Source organism: Octodon degus, unplaced genomic scaffold (assembly GCF_000260255.1).
Source record: "Octodon degus isolate 3935 unplaced genomic scaffold, OctDeg1.0 scaffold00064, whole genome shotgun sequence".
NCBI lineage: Eukaryota > Metazoa > Chordata > Mammalia > Rodentia > Octodontidae > Octodon > Octodon degus.
The window spans coordinates 5,064,780-5,085,057 of record NW_004524640.1 but is presented as its reverse complement, the minus strand read 5'-3'; the positions used below and the strand labels follow the sequence as shown (position 1 = coordinate 5,085,057).

Here is a 20,278-nt window from a genome sequence, read left to right as displayed (position 1 = left end):
ATCTCATTAAAAATGTAGTATTTTTGCTTTAAGAACCTTGAAAGTAGAGGAAAACCCAGGAAGAAAATAATGACCTGTGATTCTAAGGCTAAGAAATGAACCACAATTATCTTGGAATGTCTGTATTTTCAATGTTTTGTAACTTTTATCCTTCAGATCTCTATTTTCCCCAGCAGAGTAGATTCGTATCATATGTAATTTTTGCCTATTTTTTTTTAACTTAAGAGTTAAACTCTTAAATGTTCTTTATCTCAATAACTAGTTTTCTCAATACCACTTAATCAGTTGAATTCAGACATGTTGGTGTACCATAAATGTTTAAAAAAAATCATATCAGTGAGCATTTCTGATGTTGGTGTTTTTTTTTTTTTTTTTTTTTTTTTAAAGTATATTCCACTGTGCGGGCAATGGTTATTTTTAAAACTTTATTCAGTATTGTCTTGACCATGATTAAAAGATGCCATCGTCTGTGACCTCCCAGAGGGTAAATGTGCTGCAGCTCATGTGCAACTCCTCACAGTCCTAGCTTGGTCCTCCGCCAGTGTCTCCTCTTGGAGTTGTACCTGATTTTATTACCTGTCTTCGTACGAATCACTGAGGAATGGGGCGATTCTGCTTTTGCTTCTTGGCCAAGAATCGTTTGATTCTGAAAGCCTTGTGAGAAGACATGTTGCGGGTAGGAGGCAAGAGCTCGCACTCGATGGTGGACTGAAAGCAGATGAGGATTTTTTTTTTTTCTTCAATACTATGAACAGGACATACTTGATCATTTCCTTAGGCTCAATTTCTACCGTGGGTCAGAGGATACGCAGGTTTTTTATACCACTGATTTGTTTCACCTATTTTCTTCGGCACATCTCCCTTTGGTAATGTCTCTTTGAGTAGTTAAGCAGGCATATTGCAAACCAGACCGTACGGGGCCAGCTACAGAAAAGACTGCAAGTATTGTACAAGTTTCTGGAGGCTTCTGCTGAGCCCATATGTCCTCAGTGCCCATTGCTGAACATATCCAGGGGTAGCGGAAGCTCAGATTCAGAAGTCAAATACAGTTTGATCCGTTACATGGTTTGAGTGACAGCTTAGTTATGAAACTAAGCAAAATTTATAGTTGTTTGAGAAGGCAGCAAGTATCTAGAAAGTGAGGTTGCTGGATTGTTATAGAAACAGTATTCTTTTAAATTTACATAGCAACTTTGATGAAAAATTTTTACTAGCAGTGGTAAAAGCAAAGAATGGATATGGGTTTCACATTGCGTTGTTTTGTGGTACTGGAGATGGAACCCAGAACTTCCACACTGAACAGGGGCTTTTCATCTTAAATTGCTATATTTTGAGAGAGCGTCTTGCTAAGTTGCCTGGGGTGGGCTCAGACTTTGTTCTACCTGTCTGGCCCTCCCGAGTACTGGGCTTACATGTGCGCCCCACCAAGCCCAGGTGCTTCTGGCCTGTGAATCAGTGAGCTGCTTTATCTCTCTTCAGTGCAGGTTTTCTGCAAGAATTTTCTTTTTATTTTTCTCTCTCTTTCTCTCTCTCTCTCTCTTTTTTTTTTTTTTTTTTTTTTTTTTTGGAACTGGGGATTGAACTCAGGTCCTTGCACTTGCCAGGCAAACGCTTATTCTACTGTGCTATGTCCCTGGCCCTGCAAGAATTTTCTGTAAGCTATAAAGAATACTTCATATCAGAAAAAGAAGAAAAATGACACTGAGTTGTTTTTTTCTCCCTTCCTGTACAGAAACATAAATAAGTGGAAGAATATCAAATAAAAAGTGCTATCTTAATTTTCTGATTTTTTTTAGGGTTGCCTGAGTGAATCTGATGACGATAATTATTAGTTTTACTCAGATAAAAAAAACAGGTGGAATTTAAAATTCCATAATTGGTCAGGTATGGAAAGGTGTGGTCCTAGGTCAGAAGAAAAATGGCTTTGGTAATTTTCTTGAAAAAATTGTACATTTTAAGCGAGGTGTGATGGTTATAATCCCAGCTTTCAGGAGGCTGAGGAGAAAAGGTTGCAAATTGGAGGCCAAACTGGGCTTTAGTTTTTAGCTCCGAAAACTGAAGTGAAATAAAAATATAAGTATTTTTTCAGTTTTTAAAAATGTGTACATCTTATAGTATTAAAATGAGATTTGGGCTACCTCTTAAAGATTGTATGAAATAAGAAAATTTAAACTTAACCTAAATTTGTTTGATTTGACTGTGAAGCATTAATAGAAAACAAAAAGTAATCAGTAAGTAAAAGAAAAATGAAACCATTAAATTTGCAATTGGAAGACCTAAGTGGAGCCATTCAGCAGCTAGAATCATGAATCTTTGCTTAGGGAAGGAATTGCTAGGAATCGAAAGCAGAAATGGGACTCATTAACATTGCAACATTGAAATGTTGACAGATATCATTAGGACCCAAAACCATGACTAAAAGAAAAGCCTGAACACATAATTTTTTTTCTTTCTTTCTTTTTTGATCTTACTATGCAGATCAGGCTGGCCTTGAGCTCACTTTGTAGCCCAGGCTGGTCTCAAACTCACAATGATCTTCCTGCCTCAGCCTCCCAAGTGCTGGGTTTGCAGGCATGTGGCACCATGCCAGGCTCTGAACATGTAATTTTAAGGCAAGTTTGACAGCTGTTACCTAAGTTCTTAGAAAGCACATTTTGTTTAAAATGGTAGAGGGCCAGCCAGACAGCTCAGCAGATTAAAGCACCTCCTTAGGCAGAAGCAGGGGCTGGGGGTTTGATCCCCGGCTTGCCGTGCCGGCCCCACCCGCGAGTGTGCTGAGAGATTGATTGAGACTGGTGTGATGGTGTGGGCCTGCAATCCCAGCACTTGGGAGGCTGCAAACAGGAGGGTCACTGTGAGTGTGACCTGTGTAGTGAGACCCCGTAGAGCCTGTACTAAATACATTTAATAAAAAGTAAAATGGTAGAAACCAGAAGAATGTGACTAAAATGTTTTTGACTGATGTATTCAGCAAAAGAATGGAGCTGGGGACCTCGCAGTAAAAAAAAGGCAAAAAAAAAAAAAAAAAAGCCTCTAAAGAACCAAACCACACGATATAAAGGGAGGTTAAAATAAACACTATACATGGGAGCCCTTATGCAAAGTTTAAAAATAAAAAGGATGCGTATGAAGGAAGGAATGAGGAAAAAAATTAAACTTTTCCCTCTAACCTTATTACTGAGGCTAAGAAATTAATTATTTGCTTTTACTCTAGGAAGTGAAGTACAGTGGTAGGACACTAGAGTCTAATGCATCCAGAGTACCACACTGGATAAAGGTGCAAAGGATAAAATCTCCGAACGTGGAGATAATGCAGTGGATCTCCATTAACCACAAACCAGAAGTCTCGCTCCAAACTGTTAATTAACAAAAGACCATCCATTCATAATCTAAAACCACATCTTTCTTCTTCAGGTGTTTTGTGGCTGGGTGCATGGAACCTGGAGTTTCAAAATTATCCTCTTACAAGATAGCAAATTAGTGCTGTCAGCCAGGCTACCAGGGTTGTCCAATTCCAAGAAAAAATCATTTCAGTAATTACTGAGGAAAAAGTATAGCGTTGCGCCATGTTTTACATTTGATCTCTTGGCATTGCGTGCAAACCTAAGTGCTTTGTACAAAGTGCTCTGGTAAATTGAAGAAGGGAGCAGCAATCACCAAAAGCGAAAAGAAACTTTTTTTCATGATTCTTGCCAGTATAACCCTGGGGAAAATTCTTTTTAACCACAGATTTGCCTTTTCATTTTAACTTTTGTACTGCTGTGTTTAGATAAGATTCTCTGAGGTTAAGTATTGGTCCCATTTAGCTTACTATGCATATAGCTCCCAGGGTCTTACTACTCTACATGTAACTCCTAGGATGGAAACATTCCCAATGAACTAACTTACTTTGTATCTGTCCATCTGTCTGTCTGTCTGTCTATCTGTCTGTCTGTCTGTCTGTCTTTCATAAGGAAAAAATACTTCTGTTTCCTACTTAACCAAAGTTAAACTTGAAGAGTATTAGCCATGTTGTTCGTGTTATGTTTCCTCTGCTTCCGCTTGCTGTCCCAGTTAGTCATGCTCACACTCCTCCTTGCTCCTGCTGTTGAGTCTTCTCTCTGCTCCGGGTGTGCTCTGCTGTCTGGTGCCATGTGCCGTGGCTGTGCCTTCTTGCAGATACCTGATAAGGTCTTGGTCATCCCTCAGCACCCCAATTTTTTTTTAATTAATTTATTTATTTATTGTGTGTGTGTGTGTGTGTGTGTGTGTGTGTGTGTGTGTGTATGTGGCCAGCTCAGCCCACCAGGGGCGGGCTGGCTGGCATGTGGTGCTGGGGATTGAACCGCGGTCGCTGTCCATTTGCTTAGCTTAGCTTGTTGTAAGTAGGTGCTTTAGACCACTGAACCATCTCACCAGCCCTCAGCACCCCAATTTTCTAGAACCTTTTTATGACTCTCTGAAACAGTACTGCTTTCCTGTGGCCCAGATGTACTAGCACACTTCAATGCTTTTTCTTCCTCCACTTTTCAGAGGGCTGGGGTTGTCATCTTACATCAGTGATGAACTTTTAGAGCTTTCAATGATACAGAGAGTCGACTAGGGAACACGTGGCGTAGGTTCCCCACCACTGTCTTAGATCCTGAGTTATAATTAGTCCCACTCATGTTTCTTCTCCAAGGCTGTTGAAATGTTGGAATTGTTTCTTTTTATCTCTTGGGGTTTCACCATGATGTATTAATGTTTCTTCATCTAAAATAAAGGAATACATAGGATGCTGAGAAAAATATAAAAACAATAACAAAACATTGCTATTATATATTATATGTTGAGACATTCTAAGTTGAGACGGGGGTATCTTTTGAATAATGCTGTGTTGGTCAGCTTAATGCTACTAAAATGTAATACCTGGGGCGGCTAACTTTATAAAGAGAGAAGGTTTATTTAGCTCACAGTTCTGGAGGTTCACAGTCCAAGATCAGCAGGCCTATTATTTCAACCTCTCAGAGCAGATGCCAGGGACAAGAGTGCATGTGGAAGCAAGTGGTCCCATCTCAAGCCAGGAAACAGGCAGAGGGGCCCGTGGGCAGGCCACTCCTACAGTCTAGGCTTCCTCCGTGACTCATCTACGTGGCTGATACTGACAAAGGATCTACAAACTGTGATACAGGGCTTCAGGGTAAATCCTGAGGAGATCTGACTGACCTTGTCAGATACAAAAGTTATATTTCTTGTTATATAGGTCTTGCTTTATCTTGGTCTTAACCATCCAGCAGAAAAGTATAAAAACAAGGCATAAAGCCATATTAATATGCTGAGCTGTAAAAGGCTCAGTCAACAACTTCTGACATTGCCAGTCCTAAGGATAACCCACTACTATTATGGACTATTGGAGTATATTGGATTACTCTGCTGAATTCATGCACCTACAATAAATGAATGGCAATGGAATACCCATTTCTGACAAAAGTAAAGAAAAAAGGGGGATATAAATGAAGGACCATTTTGTAGTGAAAAAAAATATATATCTGTATTTTTTATTAATTTTATTGAGAAACAAATAGTAATGAGACAATTTCAAAACAGGATAGTAGGACAGTTACAATAATTAATACATTGCATATTGTTGTCTTTGTAGTAGCTATTCATAGTACAAGATGCAGACATGATATCCTGTCCATACACTATTAGTACAAATCTTTCTTCTCATTGAATTAAGAGACAGTAGCTGTATATCTAACCTATTTTATATATGTACATATACAAAATGGTCCTTCATTTATACCTCCCCTTTTCATTTAGTTTTGTCAGAGATGGGTATTCCATTGCCACTTAAATATTGTAGGTGTGTGAATTCAGCAAAATAATCCAATATAGTCCAGTAGTTGTAGTGGTTTATCCATAGGACTGTGTAAACCTCAAAAGTTATCTCTGAAATTGCTGGACTCCAGATCTTGTTCCCTGTTCTAGCAGTGCTTTCTACCACCCTCTTTGTTTTTTGTTTTTTGGCTTTTTTCCATAATTTTATTGAGAAACAAGTAGCAATGAGACAGTTTCAAATCAAATTGGTAGGACAGTTTCAATAATTAACATATTGCATACTGTCTTCCTAGTGGTTATTTATTGTACAAGATGCAGACATGATATCCGTATATACAAAATAGTTAGCATAGATATGCAGCTACTTTCTCTTAGTTCAGTGAGAAGAAAGTTTTGAACTAATAGCGTTTAGACAAGATATCATGTCTGCATCTTGTGCTATGAATAACTACTACAAAGACAACAATATGAAATACATTAATTATTGTAACTGTCTTAGTAACCTGTTTTGAAACTGTCTCATTGCTACTTCTTAACAAAATTAATATTTAAAAAAAGGATAAAAAGAAGTAGTCTGTAAATCTCCAGACACAGTGGATCTGGTGTCCATAATTGTTCTAAGAGTAAAGAGCTTATTTAAACCTAGATATTCATTGAATGACTATTGACTATAGAACTAGCTTTGAATTGTCAGTATAGAATATTTTTGTTTCATTAATTCAGTTTCACATAGTAAAATTCAAGCTTCTTTTAAAAGCAAATCACCTATTGCAATAACCAGATTGAGATAATGATAGTAAACAGTTTTTGAAAAACTAAAAAAAAAAAACCCAAAAAACTGCGATGCTAACAGCACCAACAGCTGTAACTTATAGACCAGAATTCCTGGTCAGATACACAAAGACAACAAGGCAGCGTGGCACACACTGTGACCCCAGCACTCTTGGAGGCTGAGGCATAAAGATCGTACTTTGGCAACTTAACAGTTTATTGAGACCTTTTCTCAAAATTAAAAAGGCTGAGAACATAGCTCAGGGAGACCCTGGGGTTAATGCCCTGTATCACAGGCGAGAAAAAAAGATCCAGAAGAGCGGTCAGTTTAAAATTTGGGGGCACAGAGATAAAATGCTGTTCAGCATATGTCAGAATTACCTGGAAGTTCCTGCGGACATGGACATTTGTGCGACCTGTCCCAAGAGCTTCTGATCCCGTCAATCTGAGAGGGGGCCTGGGAATTTCCATTTCTCTTACGTTGTCAGGAGATGCTGAGGCTGGCTGGGTGAGGAATACTCTCTGAGCAGCAGAAGATAGAGCTGTGGGTAAAGAATTGAGCTCATTTAAAAGACAAACAAAATATAGAAATAGTGATTAAAAGGTGTGCACTTACATATTACATGGAGGGCCAACACCACCTGAGAATTTGCTCTTTTATCGTTGTTGTTTTTTTTATTAACATTTTTGCTTGGTTTGGTTTTATGATTTTTTTTTCTTTTCTTTTCTTTTTTTTGAGACAAGGCTGAGTTATATTATATAATTCAGACTGGCCTTAAACTCTCTGTGTAGCCCAGGCTGGTCTTGAGCTCTACGATCTTCCTACCTCGGCCTCCCAAGTGCTGGGATTACAGGTGTGCAGCACCATGCTTAGTCAGCTGTGAATTTGAGTTCAGCAAAAATTACAGCTAAAATCTGTGCTTCTTTCCAGGTGTTTGGTTGCTTACAGATCTCCCTAAGTACGCATGTCATCATTCTGTAGGGTGTCTCTCCCTCCTTCTCCTGCCTACCTTCTTTTCCTCTTCTATCCTTATTTTTAGTATGAATTTATATGTTTTCAGTGTTCAAAACACAGGTGACCCTTTTGTGTAGCTTTGGCTGTCTGAAGTTTAGCCGTGTGAAGTTGCTCCTGCACTGTGAGCTGTTACACTAAAACATATTTTCCTGCTTCTGTTACAGTACGGAAAAGAAGAGAGCACCTGGACAATCCTAGTTTCTAAATGAGAACTGTGGATCCACCGTATGCTTCTGGAAAAGGCTGCTGCCCTCAGACTACGATAGATTTCTTAAGCTACCTGTCAGTAGTTGTGTGTAATGTAGTTTGTCTTATTTGCGTGTTGTAAGGCTGATTTCTTTTTTCCTTGTGCCAGAGAACATGAGTTGTCATTATCCGATGTTATTTTGTATACTTGAGTATAGTTACTTACTGTACCTTTTCCCAGAAAGATATTAATGTAAGCCATATCACATAGAGTTTTCCTCCATAACTTGAGTGCCTCCCTTTGTGCTTCACTCAGATCCAAAATGTTGAGTCTTTAGTGGAATGTGTGCTCCTCAACCAAGTGTCAGGTAGGATGTGTGTGTGTGTGTGGAGGCTGACTTATATTAGTTCTGTTCGTAATGATCTCTAAGATACATCATTATTATTAGGAACACTCAGAAAGTATTTTCTTTCTTAAGTCAAGATCTTGAAAAACTTGATTTTGCTGGCCCACAATGCATCTGTGCACCAGCCGACCTGAGCATGGTCACCATGGCCTTGTCCATGTAGTACAAGACAGAGGGGCGTATGCCTCACAGATCCTTGCATGCCTAATGCCTGCCACCAAGTAGGAACTCGGAATGAACAGACAGTTAGCTGCTACGGAAGTGCACCCTCTATGTTTCTATATTATGAAACCTCCTTCTTAGAATTGTGACTGACCCTGACAACTTGTAGTATTTGCCTCATAGTATCCTCATTTTCTGTGGACACCTGAGTCATTAGATGTACTGAGAGCCCGAGTGAGTGAAGCCTCTTGGAATTAAAGCAATAGCTGGGGAGAGAATTCATGATATCAAACCAGCCAAATGGAAATGGCCTGTGGCCGAAGTGAAGCGTTAACTGTGACATAAATCATCCGGGGGAGGGGTGAAAACCAGAGAGACATTCTGGTTTTATACTTTGTTTTTGTAGGTGCTCTTTTCTGTTGGAGGAGGATTGGTTGAGCATAAGCTTATGGCGGAGGGGGAGCAGTTACAGCTGTGTTCCTGCTTTAGGAGCTGACTTAAATGGGGTCTCCTTTCCTGCGTTATTTGTGGAAAGTGAAATCTTGACAGAAAACATTACCCTTGAAAGGTCGATGTGCAGACATTGGATTTTGGTTTTCCTCAGTCTTAATTCCTTTCATCTTGCTCATCATATTTCATTCTCTTTTCAGAGCAGGGGAACAAACATGTTAGGAGTGGGATGCACTGGAAAATTCTCCTTCAGGCATTTAAGAACACATAGCAAATGGGCTTTGATTCTTCTCCAGAACTTTTCACTGTAGGGTCTTGTTTTAGACAGGAGTGGAAAATTACAGAAGTCTTGAGATGAAAAGGAATGGCAAAAATATCTTTTAAGGGGCTTTTAATTGGTGATCTGAACTCTTAGGCAAGCCTTCTCTTTTAGGCCTGGGGTGCTTTTAGGAAATTTAGTGTTCTAATGTGATGCTTTTTGCCTTTCCTAAACCTTTTGACCTCATTCTTAATACAGCAATCTCAGCAAGACTTCCAGGTAGTTTTGACTATGAAATAGCACATGACAACTAGACTGATGTCTCTGAGACAGAGAAATTGCTTGTTTTCTGTACATTGTTTTAGTGTGCCCATTGTGAAAATTGGAAGATATTATGTTGATATGATTTCATTCATAAAAACGTGAGAGTGTGGTGAACCATTTCCACCACTCAATAAATACTAAAGATGCGCATCCTAAAAACTGGACGTTTCTTAATAAGGGGAACACAGTCTGCCATTCTCTTTTAAGTAAGAAGGCAGGAAATTGACCTTGATCCTCACTTGTGAAATAGATTTAAAAAGAACATCTGCACTCCCCTTTTTCTTGTGCACTATTTGTTTAATTACAGTGAAGTGATACAGTCCCATGATATTGCTAGACAAGAGTGCCACAGTATAACTAGGCAATTATCCATTCTTCAAGACTTAGTTATTGCAACATTAATTGATCATTTAAAACAGAAGATAGTCTAACTAGGAACATGTGAAGCTAATCTGCTCAAAATGATCAACAAATTAATATTGTTGCTGATATTTGCATAATTGGCTGTGATTATTTAATGTTTAATTGTGTTGATCAAATGAGATCCAGCAATTCACATGTGAATGACTGTAAATAGCACGGGTGGCAGTTGAAATGATAATGATTAACTTCTTTTCCGTGTTTTTTTTCCACCTGCTTTTCCCAGTTTTCACATTCTAGACTGAGTTTGTCAGCTTTCCCCAAATACCTGAGGAGAAACCAAGGCTTTAGAATGAAGTGTTCAGATGTGGATAAAACCAGATCATTTTGTAAAAAGATTTTCCGTTAGTTATTTGTTGTTGTTGTTATGGCGGCAATTGTCAAGGGTTCTGCGTGGATGCAGTACTAGAAGAATCAGCCCTGGGATGATGACTACCACCCTCCCTGGCTCAGGGAGGCTGGTGGGAATGAATTAAGTCAGCAGTACCTGGGCTGGCCTTTGCTTCCCAAGTGAAGAGGACAAGGGAGGCAGGAAGAAGTAGATGACTGAGAAACCTCACTAGAGAATCACACTTTTACACTCCTCAGTTCCTTTTTTTCCTCAAAAGATAGCTTTAAGAAATAAACAGATAACCCAACAGATAATCAATATCCACTCCCCTGAACACATGAGTAGTCTATGTTGCTTGTGCTAGGTTAAAGTTCTTCAGCTTAAAATTGAACCTACACATGTGGCCTCCCTTGCCTTAAATCTGAGCATTCCTGGGCGTGTGAAAGCCATTAGTGAGTGCCATGTGGTCTGTACGGTTGTAAGGACTGTATTAAACCTGCAGTTTCAAGTCTGCTTTAGGGGAATTCTGTTGTGAAAACAACTGCTCAAATGAGAGTATCTCTTTACCTGCCCCATTCATGCTCTGGCATGGTGTTCTTTTCCAAATTGTATGCTTGGTTTACTCTTTTTAAGATTGGAGAAAAATGTCATTGGTAACATCTGTTCACTTTCAGTGAATGATATTTTCTGAAATATTTAAGTAGCAAGTGTTCGTCAGATGCAACCAAGCGAAGGGCTCATTGAGGAGGGGTCTAGGGAGCCTTTTGTGACCTGGTTCTAAATGTGATTGGAGAACGCTTGCTTGTGATGTGGATTTCCTTTTCAATGTATATGCAAACTCTTACAAAAAATAGTAATGCTGATCAGTAATTTTAATGGACATTGTGTGGCAGTGTCTCTTCATTTTTGTTACACATAGAACTCGCTTAGCCACCTGTTCAGATGTCCTCCCAGAGTGAGACAAAGGGCAGTAAGTGTGCATTCTGTGTAAAAATCAGGGTGATTATAATTCATTTGCCAAAAATTGATTGAGCACCCAGAAAAGTGCATCTTGTACAGCCAGCAATAGGATAGGAAGTTAGCTTTAGAAAATAAATAATGTGTAAACATTACCTCATGAAGTTTGTAGTCTATTACTTGAACTAATTTTAGCTGTCAAAGCAGTACTTGTGAAGGATTCAGTGAAGATAATAAAGAGGAAGGACAGAGCGCATCTTTTATCGAGTGATGACGGCGAAGATTCCGTCTCATTGTTTTAAGGACGGTTTTTCTGTTTGCATCTCTGGCACAAGACTGCTCAGTAAGGTTAGTGTTTAAGTATAAGTCCACGGTTTGTGGTGTGATTACCTCCTGGTCTGTGACTTCGTGTCAACCTAGAGTGATTGCTGTCTGCATTCTTTTGGAGTAATGTTATGTGTGATACATCTTGTAGGATACCGTAGATTTGAACGTACTTGATCTTCAAACCCAGATAATAGTGAAATAAAGAGTTATCCCAGAGTGAACTTTTCTAGAAAATGTTGATTATGAATGACGCTGTTTAAACTATTAGCTTGGAGGTGATAGATCCAGCTACTCTGAAAATAACTTTCATGTAACCATGATTTTTCACCGCTTGAAGATTTTTAATAAAAAAAAAAGGCCATGTAAATATTGGCAAGAGATTTAATTTTTATCATTTCCATAAAGACCCCTTAAAATGCAGAGATAGAAGATAGTAATTTAGTTTTCATTATAAACATAATAAAAGACTTCTCTTACTTCATCCGGGGAGGTTAATCATGAAACATCAATAAGGTAACATCTGTGAGTGAATAATTTTGGGGGGTCAAATAGATGTAAACATTTTCTAATACATGAAATTTCAGTCTTAGCAACTAACATGCTATTTAAAACAGATTCAAGAAATTTGCAAGTTTTGAGTCTTCTGCCTGGAATTACATTTTTCATATGATGATAAACCCAACTAAGAAGACTTCAGATCTAAACTGCATAATGTAATCTACTATGATTGGTATGGCAAGAATTAATGTAAACTGTGGTGTAGGAATAAATTAGTGTTTCACTAACAGCTTTCTCTGTCTAGCCAATGTCACAGTGATTAGGTTCCTTGTTATCTGTTAGTGAATTATGGAAAACAGAGAAGTTGTCAGAAGAAGAACAAGGAAAGGTAGCAAAGAGAAGTGATGAGAGGGGGAAAAAAATCAGACTCACTTCTGTGGTATTCAAAAGAGCTTTTCCATGTTTTGCCAACCACTGGGATCCTCAGTCTTAAATATGTGTCAAATGCAAACAATGCCACTAGGAAGTCACTGACGCTAGTGGCCAGTCCATAGGATAGTGGAACGAGGCCACAATCATACATTATAATCTGACAGTTGTGTTAGGGATGTACTACTCTAGATCGCTACCAATTTGACTAAGCCTTTAGAACTGCACAGTCTATCAAATCTATTGTATCATTTCTTGATTATATTCTAATATTCATGCCCCATCGTGAAGCCAAATAAGCAACAAGGAATAGATTATGTCTATTTTTAGCATAGAAATATTCTGCCCCACACCCTTTTCCTTGATGGAAATAGGCAGATTTGGAAATTGGTTGAATATTATTTAGCTTTTACCTGAAATGTACAACATACTGCAGTTTTCTCAGACCAAATCCACATGGTCATTGGAATCATTCTCAGGGTTAAGAAATTCAAATATTCTTCTCAATTTCTGCATCACCCATGAGTTTTTTCAGGAGTGTAAGAAGTCTTTGAAGAAGGGGCCGAGGAGATGGCTCAGTAGGATAAGCGCTTGACTGGCAAACACAAGGATCTGAGTTCAATCCCCGGTTCCGCCAAAAAAAAAAAAAAAAAAAAAGGTCTTTGAAGAGTATGACTAAGCTCCTTTGAATCACATGTTTAAAATAAACTAGCTAACCTGTTGGCATCTGTAAATTCTGAAGATGTTTCCCTGGCGATAACCACAATGAATGACCCCCAGTGTGCTGAGTTAGCTGACACCAGAACTGGAGCCAGACTCTGCTTTGAAAGAACTTGTGCCTATTTATTATGGTGCCTGAGAGCAAATAAGTAGTTTGAGAAGGTTTTAAAATTAGAGCCTGTAAATAGCAATAGAAGATCAGTTTCACTGTGGAATTTGTAGCAGCTCTGATTGCCATATTCTAGTTGTGTGGTGATTCTTGAGATTCTCTAAGAAAATGTAAGTAGAAGTACACTTTGTAATGGAGGGCTGGCTTTCATGAAGAATTATTTAAAGGTTATGCTGGAAGGATTTAAGCTGGCTACTGTGTAATAATAGGAGCACAGAAAATACAGCAGGTGAAGGAAACTACCTCATTCTGTGAAGGTTTTGTAGAAGCACAATTAAACATTCTAGAATGGCTTTGTTGCCCGAGAGCCATCTGGTGTGAAGAGCCATATTTGTTTGTCTAAAGGACCTGGAGTAATTGTGTTTTGCTGGCAACAGATACATTCTTTTTTGTTTTCAGGTTCCTCATCAAATCTGTAATTATGCAGTTTCTGTCATCAATAAAACAACTAAAAGGAATGCTGTTTGTGTAGTCTTGTGGAAACTGGCATTGTTTTATGCATGAAATAATAATGCTTAATTACCATTTTATGATGTCCCAAGGTTTTTGGTCAGAGGATGTAAGCATACTGTGGTATTTTAAAACCAGAATGGCACTGGGAGAGTGAAAAGGAATTGGACATACCAAAAAAGACCTGAAACCATAAATATGTCTTCCCTTCAAACATTTGAGTGAGAAATACAAGGGACACTTCTAAATCATCTTTTGCTCTAGTTATGAATTTATCATCAGTAGAATTTAGCTCTGTCTTTTGAATTTTATACAGAATAATTAATGAGATTGCCTCTTCCCATTTGCTGTGCTAATGGGTGCACCTCCTGGATAAAATCATGCACCAACATGTGGTCAAGTACATTCCAAATAAAATGAACTTTGTAAACTGAAATATATTTGACCAAAACTTGGAGAACATCAGTAATGGGTCCCTTTAGCCAAAATGGGGCTAATACTGTATTATCTCAAAGCACCTGTCTTTGAGAATAAACCCAAATACAGATATATCTGAGGATTGTATATTTCATCTTCTTGTGTATGTGTGTTTTTCCCCACAAATGGTGGATTGCATACTGTACCTTATGCAACTTAGATTTAAATCCTTGTTAGTTGGATCTCTCATGGTCTGGAAAATGAATTTCCAGGCAGATAACTTAGTCCTTCCAAACTTCTTGAGTCTATGTTTTAAAGAGCATTTTAGTGGCTGGACCCCCTCAACCTGTGAAAATAATGTCCTCTGTCAAGATCTCGTCAAGAAGTTACATGCAAAAAAAAGAACAAGAAAGAAAAAGTGAAATGCAGACTATTGAAAGTCCCGGTGAAAGTTGTTAGTCTAGTTCTCTGACAGTGTCAGTGGTCTAAGTCCCGCAAAAGTGACAGAGCTGACATTTCTGAGGGTGATGACATGTATTTGCTGGAGCTTACATAATTCATTAGAGGAGACAGCAGTCTCCTCCAGGGTGGGAAGTGTCCTTCTACACTGATTTAGTCAGGAACAAAAAGAGAAAGGCAAAGATTTCCTACTTTCGTAATTTTTTTTTTTTTTCTGGTAAGCTGATTTAGTGTTACCTTCAGCATACTTTTCAAATTAAATGCCTGATACCCCTTACCTGATATGAGATCTGTGTTTTATATTGTAAATTATTTTATGTGGAAAGCACTACTGCAGCCTGACATTTGTGTTGCAGATTTGTATTCCTTTGACCAAAAAGTCCACGGCCCAAGCAGTCACTTATTTTTGTCGATAGTGTGGGCTTGTGCTCTAGGTATATCCATACAATAGAGACGATAATGACCGAAACCCAAGGTCCCTTGCTCCAAAGGTCATTGTTAACAGAGCATTAGGAATTTTGAAAGGTAAGAGGGAGCCGCGGTTTACAGTGCAGTTATGGGCAAGTCCAAGAACCACACCACGTACAACCAGTCCCGAAAATGGCACAGAAATGACAACAAGAAAGCTCGGTCACAAAGATATGAATCTCTGAAGGGGTTAGATCCCAAGTTCCTTACGCACATGCATTTTTTTTTTTTTTTTTAGAAAGACAAAATGTTTTATTTTAAAACATTGGAAAAACATTAAAAGACAAATGTTCATTATATAATCAGGAATATTAAATATATGGAAACTGTAAATCTTCTAAATGTGGTAGGCACTTCCAGAGAGCTAAATACTGCAAATTATCCTATCTTCTTCTCTAACACTTGATACGATGAAAAATATGAAGACCTTACTAATTATTCAAAGTCATCATCTTTGGGTTCAACTTATGCACAACGTAAAAGTTTGTCCAAGATGTTCCTGACACATGAAGCTTCCAGGTGAATTTCAGAAATGTTAACAAAAGTATCTTCCTTTTTTGCCTGTGAATGTTTGAGTATTGCTGTATTGTTGGCTTATATCCACTACAGATACTGGTTCTAGGCCAGCCCAAGGGTCTTCAAGCATTGAAGGCTTGAAATAACTTTCCAACTCATTAGACATTCTTTTTTCTCTAACACGCCCTGATCCAAATGGTGTAGATGTCCTTGGAGAACCCTGGGGGTGGGTCTGCTGCTGCCCTGGGGAGTAGCCGAATTGTTGCTGGGACCCCGCGGGGGACCTGGAGAAGGAGCCAGGCTAGCCGCCAGGGGACGGAGACCCGAGCCGGCCCCCCGGGAAGCCGCCGCCGTGTCGCGCGGAGAGTGGCTGCTTTCGTAGGGCCTAGCCCGGGGCCCGCACGGCGGCGTGTGGTGCGGACTCCAGTACCCGTCCGGAGGGGAGGGCGGCCGCGGTCCGCCCCCGCCCGGGGTACCCAGGAAGCTGCTCCCACTACCCCAGCCTCCTACACCCGGGCCCGGGTAAGGAGGAGTCGGGGGTCGAAAATTCGGTCGGTGCATGGCAGGAACCGAAGACGAGGCCTTCACCACCGCGTTCTCCTACCGGAACTGTCCGCACATGCATTTTGCCAAGAAGCACAACAAGAAGGACTTCAAGAAGATGCAAGCAAACAATGCAAAGGCCATGAGTGCACGTGCCGAGGCTATCAAGACCCTCATTAAGCCCAAGGAGGTCAAGCCCAAGATCATCCCAAAGGGAGTAAACTGCAGGCTCACTCGACTTGCCTGTATTGCCCACCCCAAGCTTGGGAAGCACATCCATGCCCACATTGCTAAGGGTTGCAGGCCTTACTGGCCAAAGGCCCAGGCTCCATCCAAGGCCCAGGCTCCAGCTTCTGCTTCAGCCCAGGCTCCCAAAGATGCTCAGGCTCCCAAAGGTTCCCAGGCCCCCAAGAAGGCTCTACAGTAAAAGCCTCTTATCTGCTGATGTAAAAACAGAAGGACTGGTGTGACCCCTGGGGTACCATCTGTGAGGGGCTGGTGTCCTGTGCTCTTTGTACAAATAAACCTGAGGCAGGAAAAAGAAAAGATGAAAAGTACTAGTTTTAATATACAGTGTTTATTGTAGAAGCCTGCTGATTGTATCCCAAGTGCAGCATCCAAGTATTTAAAGCTGACTAGCTTAAGAAGAGACCGCAGTGCATTTAAAGATAGTTATTTAATCTAGTAAATATTTCTCATGGGAAACTAATTCTTGATAATGTCATAGGTGATGCATACTTTCACATATGACTTTTTCAAGTCATGATGAGTCATAACAAAACATCTTAACATGCAAGTGGCCTATTAAGAGAATGGTTAAGAGCCAGTATGAGTAAGTTTTGTAAATGGGGGATGCAAATTGTCAGGACAGCAATCATAAGAGTTAAGGTCTATATGCCACATGGGTAATCCATGATGGATAATGTTATGTTCCACATGCATATAAACTATGATAGATAATTTTATGTGTCAACTTGACTATGTGACAGTGACCAACTCTTTGCTCCAACAGCAGTGTAGGTGCTCCTGTGAAGGAGTCTTTGTGGCATTTACATCAGTCAACCTCAGGCTGGAGATGGACTCAGTGCCAAAGTGCCCATCTATCAGATGAGGCCCCAGGCTCATTCTCTAGCACTGGGAAAGAAATCAGATTTTTATAGAAGGTTAAGGTTGGTGAGACTCATTCACTCAGTCATTGACCTGAAGAGCAAGAGCAGCTTTCCTAAAAGCAGGCATTTGACTTTAAAACTACAGCGCAGTAATCCTGGCTGACATATCCAGCCCTTTTGAGCTGCTCGGCAGATTTAACACTGAAAGCTACAACATCAACTCTTGCTGGTTTTCGAAACTTTGGATTTGCCCTATAGAGTTTGGTATTGGCCCATTTCCCACAATCCAGGAGACAACTGAATTGCTTAGAACACAGCTTAATAGGTAGAGAGGCACACGATCTCAATACAACTGTTAGTTCATTTTGTGCATAGAACCCAATTTATGGTAAGAATTGTTTTCTGAGGAAGCACCCACACATAGCACTCCTATTTATGGTTAAGATTTTTTTTCCGAGGGAGGAAAATGTGTAATATTATTCCCTCTTGACTAAAGTATCTCACACAAAGCATGCCTAGCACTTCAGAGAATTATTAATCATATAAGGCACCTGTGATGGTTTACTCCAATTGCAAACCTAGTAACTAAGAGAAAATAAGAATTTCCAGGGTGTTGCACAACCCAAACCAACAAAATAAAGGCAGACATCACACGTGACATTTTCAGAGATAAATGAGGGAAGTACTGCTGAGTGTTGGACTATTCCATAACCCTTATTATTAGCTTGATGTTGCTAGCTTAATCTTTGGCCTAAGATTGTAGCATTCCCAAAAATAGATGGAAAGATTTTTGGTTCTTGGTATAATTGAGGGATAGGATGGCTTTGCCAGGTAAGTAGCCATACTAATGCTAAAAGTCTGTTTTACTAAACATGTGTCTACACTGATCATCGTGGTGTCTTCCGGCCATTCCTGACTTCACACAGGTGACAGCCAGGTTCTACTTCATACATCCTGCTGTGCTTAACCTAGGAAACATTTTTGTTATCATTTCCTAAATGCTTGCTTCAAGCACCACCCAGCTCCAGGTGCTGAAGACTTCAGGTTTACGGGCTCTCTCTCATCCAAATTGGGAGTTAATTAGAAACAGGCCTGCTAACAAACCAACAGCTGAGGGCCAAAAGCATGTAATGAGCTTGGCCGCCCCAGCTCCAGCATTTTGCAATGGAAGCAAAGCTATAGCCTGCGTGCTGCTGTGGGCCATTATCCCCAAAAGCTCTAAAGGTTTATCATCATCGATTCTAGGTTCTCCTGGATGAGGCCCTGGAGCACTCAGTGGCTTTCTCCCTAACCCCCAACCCAGTCTGTCCTGATTGACTAGATCTCTGCTCTGGAGAGCTGCGTGTAACAAGCACCATGCTCTAGCGCTGACCTGCTTGGCTAGGGCCTGACCACCTTCTCAAGCCAGGACTTTGTCTCTTCTCTCGCATATAGAGAGCTGGATTCCACTTCCAGTGCTTTGCTAGATTGATACCTTTGGAAGAAAATCATTACATTTTGCTCAGTTATGATTATCTCTGGGGCCCAGCAATTGGTCTGTTAACACGATCCTGAAAATGAAGTTGATTAGACCCACATTTGCCATAACCAGTTGGTGATTTGGGATGATTCCTACCTCCTCCAGGTTTGCCTGGCTCTGGTCTACAGTGCTTCGTCTGCCAACCTGCTTTCAAGCTCTTAGTTTACAAGAGCTCCCTCCTGGCCCAAAGACAACCATTTAGCTTTGAAAATCATCCTTATTTCCTGTTGTGTGGGTTTAATTTAATTTAATTTCTTTTTTTTTAAGAGTATCTTTCAAAATCTAAAATTGCACCTACCTGTTTAGTTTTGAAGTCATCTAAACCTTGCTACTTAAAGCATCATTACCAGACCAACAGCATGAGAAACATTTGGCTCTGCAGCCCTTGCTAGACCTACAGAGTCAAAATACACATTTTAGCAAGATGATTCATCTGCAGATCCAAAGTGGGAACTACTGGTGGAAAAACTCATCGTAACAGCCACATCAAATGGACGGGCTCCTGGGAAACCACCACAAGATTAGAGGCAAGATCCATGTGAAAAACAGAAATAAGATTACATAAAGGAATTAATTCTGAAACGAAAGGGGCTTTACATCACTGTACACAAGGTAGACTTGAGTTTGCTCAAAACTCAACCTATGTAGGTTGCGAATGAAATGGCAGATTTCTTCTGTGCTTTCTCCTGTCACTTCCTTTCTCTCTCTGCCTTGTGTGAGAAAGTTGCCATGGTGGTCTGTGAAAGTTGCCACACAGGAAATCACAGGAGGCTCTTAATTAGCAAATTCCTGCCCGTTATTTATTCTTTATATTTGGAGGCTTTGTAGAGCCTCTGGGCATCTCCACACAATTAGGAGGATCAAGAAGAGACCTAGCCAAGTTGCAGTTCTTCCTTAGCGTCTTGGATACTCAGACAAGCGCTTCCTCCTGCACAGGGAGTTCTCTGCCAAGGACAGTTGGTTGGCTGATAACCAAGGGATGTGAGTCCTCTAGAGGCACTATAGGGGCCGGACTGGTTCCCAGGAGCCCCAACTTCCCCATTTATAAGTGTACAGATTTCCTAGAATCCAAAACTGAGGTGCCAAGAGCCAAGTTAGTTGGATTAGTATCCTAGTGGACTTACAGTTCTTTGTCCTACGGTGGATTACAGTAATTCTTACATCAGTCTGGACTTCATCTAACCCAGCACAGCTGGGAGGAATTGTTCTTTTTCATGATCACCAGAGCAGCAGAGGCAAGTGATCCAACCAGGAAATCATTCCAATGTCTAAATATTACAAACACTTCCCTCAAGTTTAGATCCTTGGGCGGGAGATATAGCTCAGTGGCACGGTGCCTGCCTGGCAAGGACAGGGTGAGGTCAGTTAGAGTCCTTGTACCAAAAACAAAAGTTTAGATCCTTTTTGGTATCCACCAAAAATATTTTCATATCTCAGCTAGAAATGTTACAGATTTTTAAACAATTTTCTTCCTCTAACTTCTTTCTGTAGTAAAAAATGTTATTACTCAGTCGCCAGAAATCTTTGCTTCTCTGGAAGAAATTCCCAGGTGTGTTTTTTGTGCCTCATTCTT

At 40.0% G+C, this 20,278-nt stretch overlaps 1 protein-coding gene and 1 pseudogene across 1 annotated transcript in view; one reads left to right on the top strand and one right to left on the bottom strand.

Annotated features, from left to right (window-relative positions):
- Positions 1–11,624, top strand: part of Bcat1 (branched chain amino acid transaminase 1) — a 69,812-nt gene extending 58,188 nt beyond the window's left edge. Inside the window, exon 11 of the mRNA XM_023719016.1 lies at positions 7,750–11,624. Within this exon, the coding sequence (XP_023574784.1) occupies positions 7,750–7,794 (45 nt within the window). The 3' untranslated portion in view covers positions 7,795–11,624. The remainder of the gene's footprint in view (positions 1–7,749) is intronic.
- A 3,790-nt stretch (positions 11,625–15,414) lies between these two features.
- Positions 15,415–16,111, bottom strand: LOC101570958 (annotated as a pseudogene).
- Positions 16,112–20,278: the final 4,167 nt, after the last annotated feature.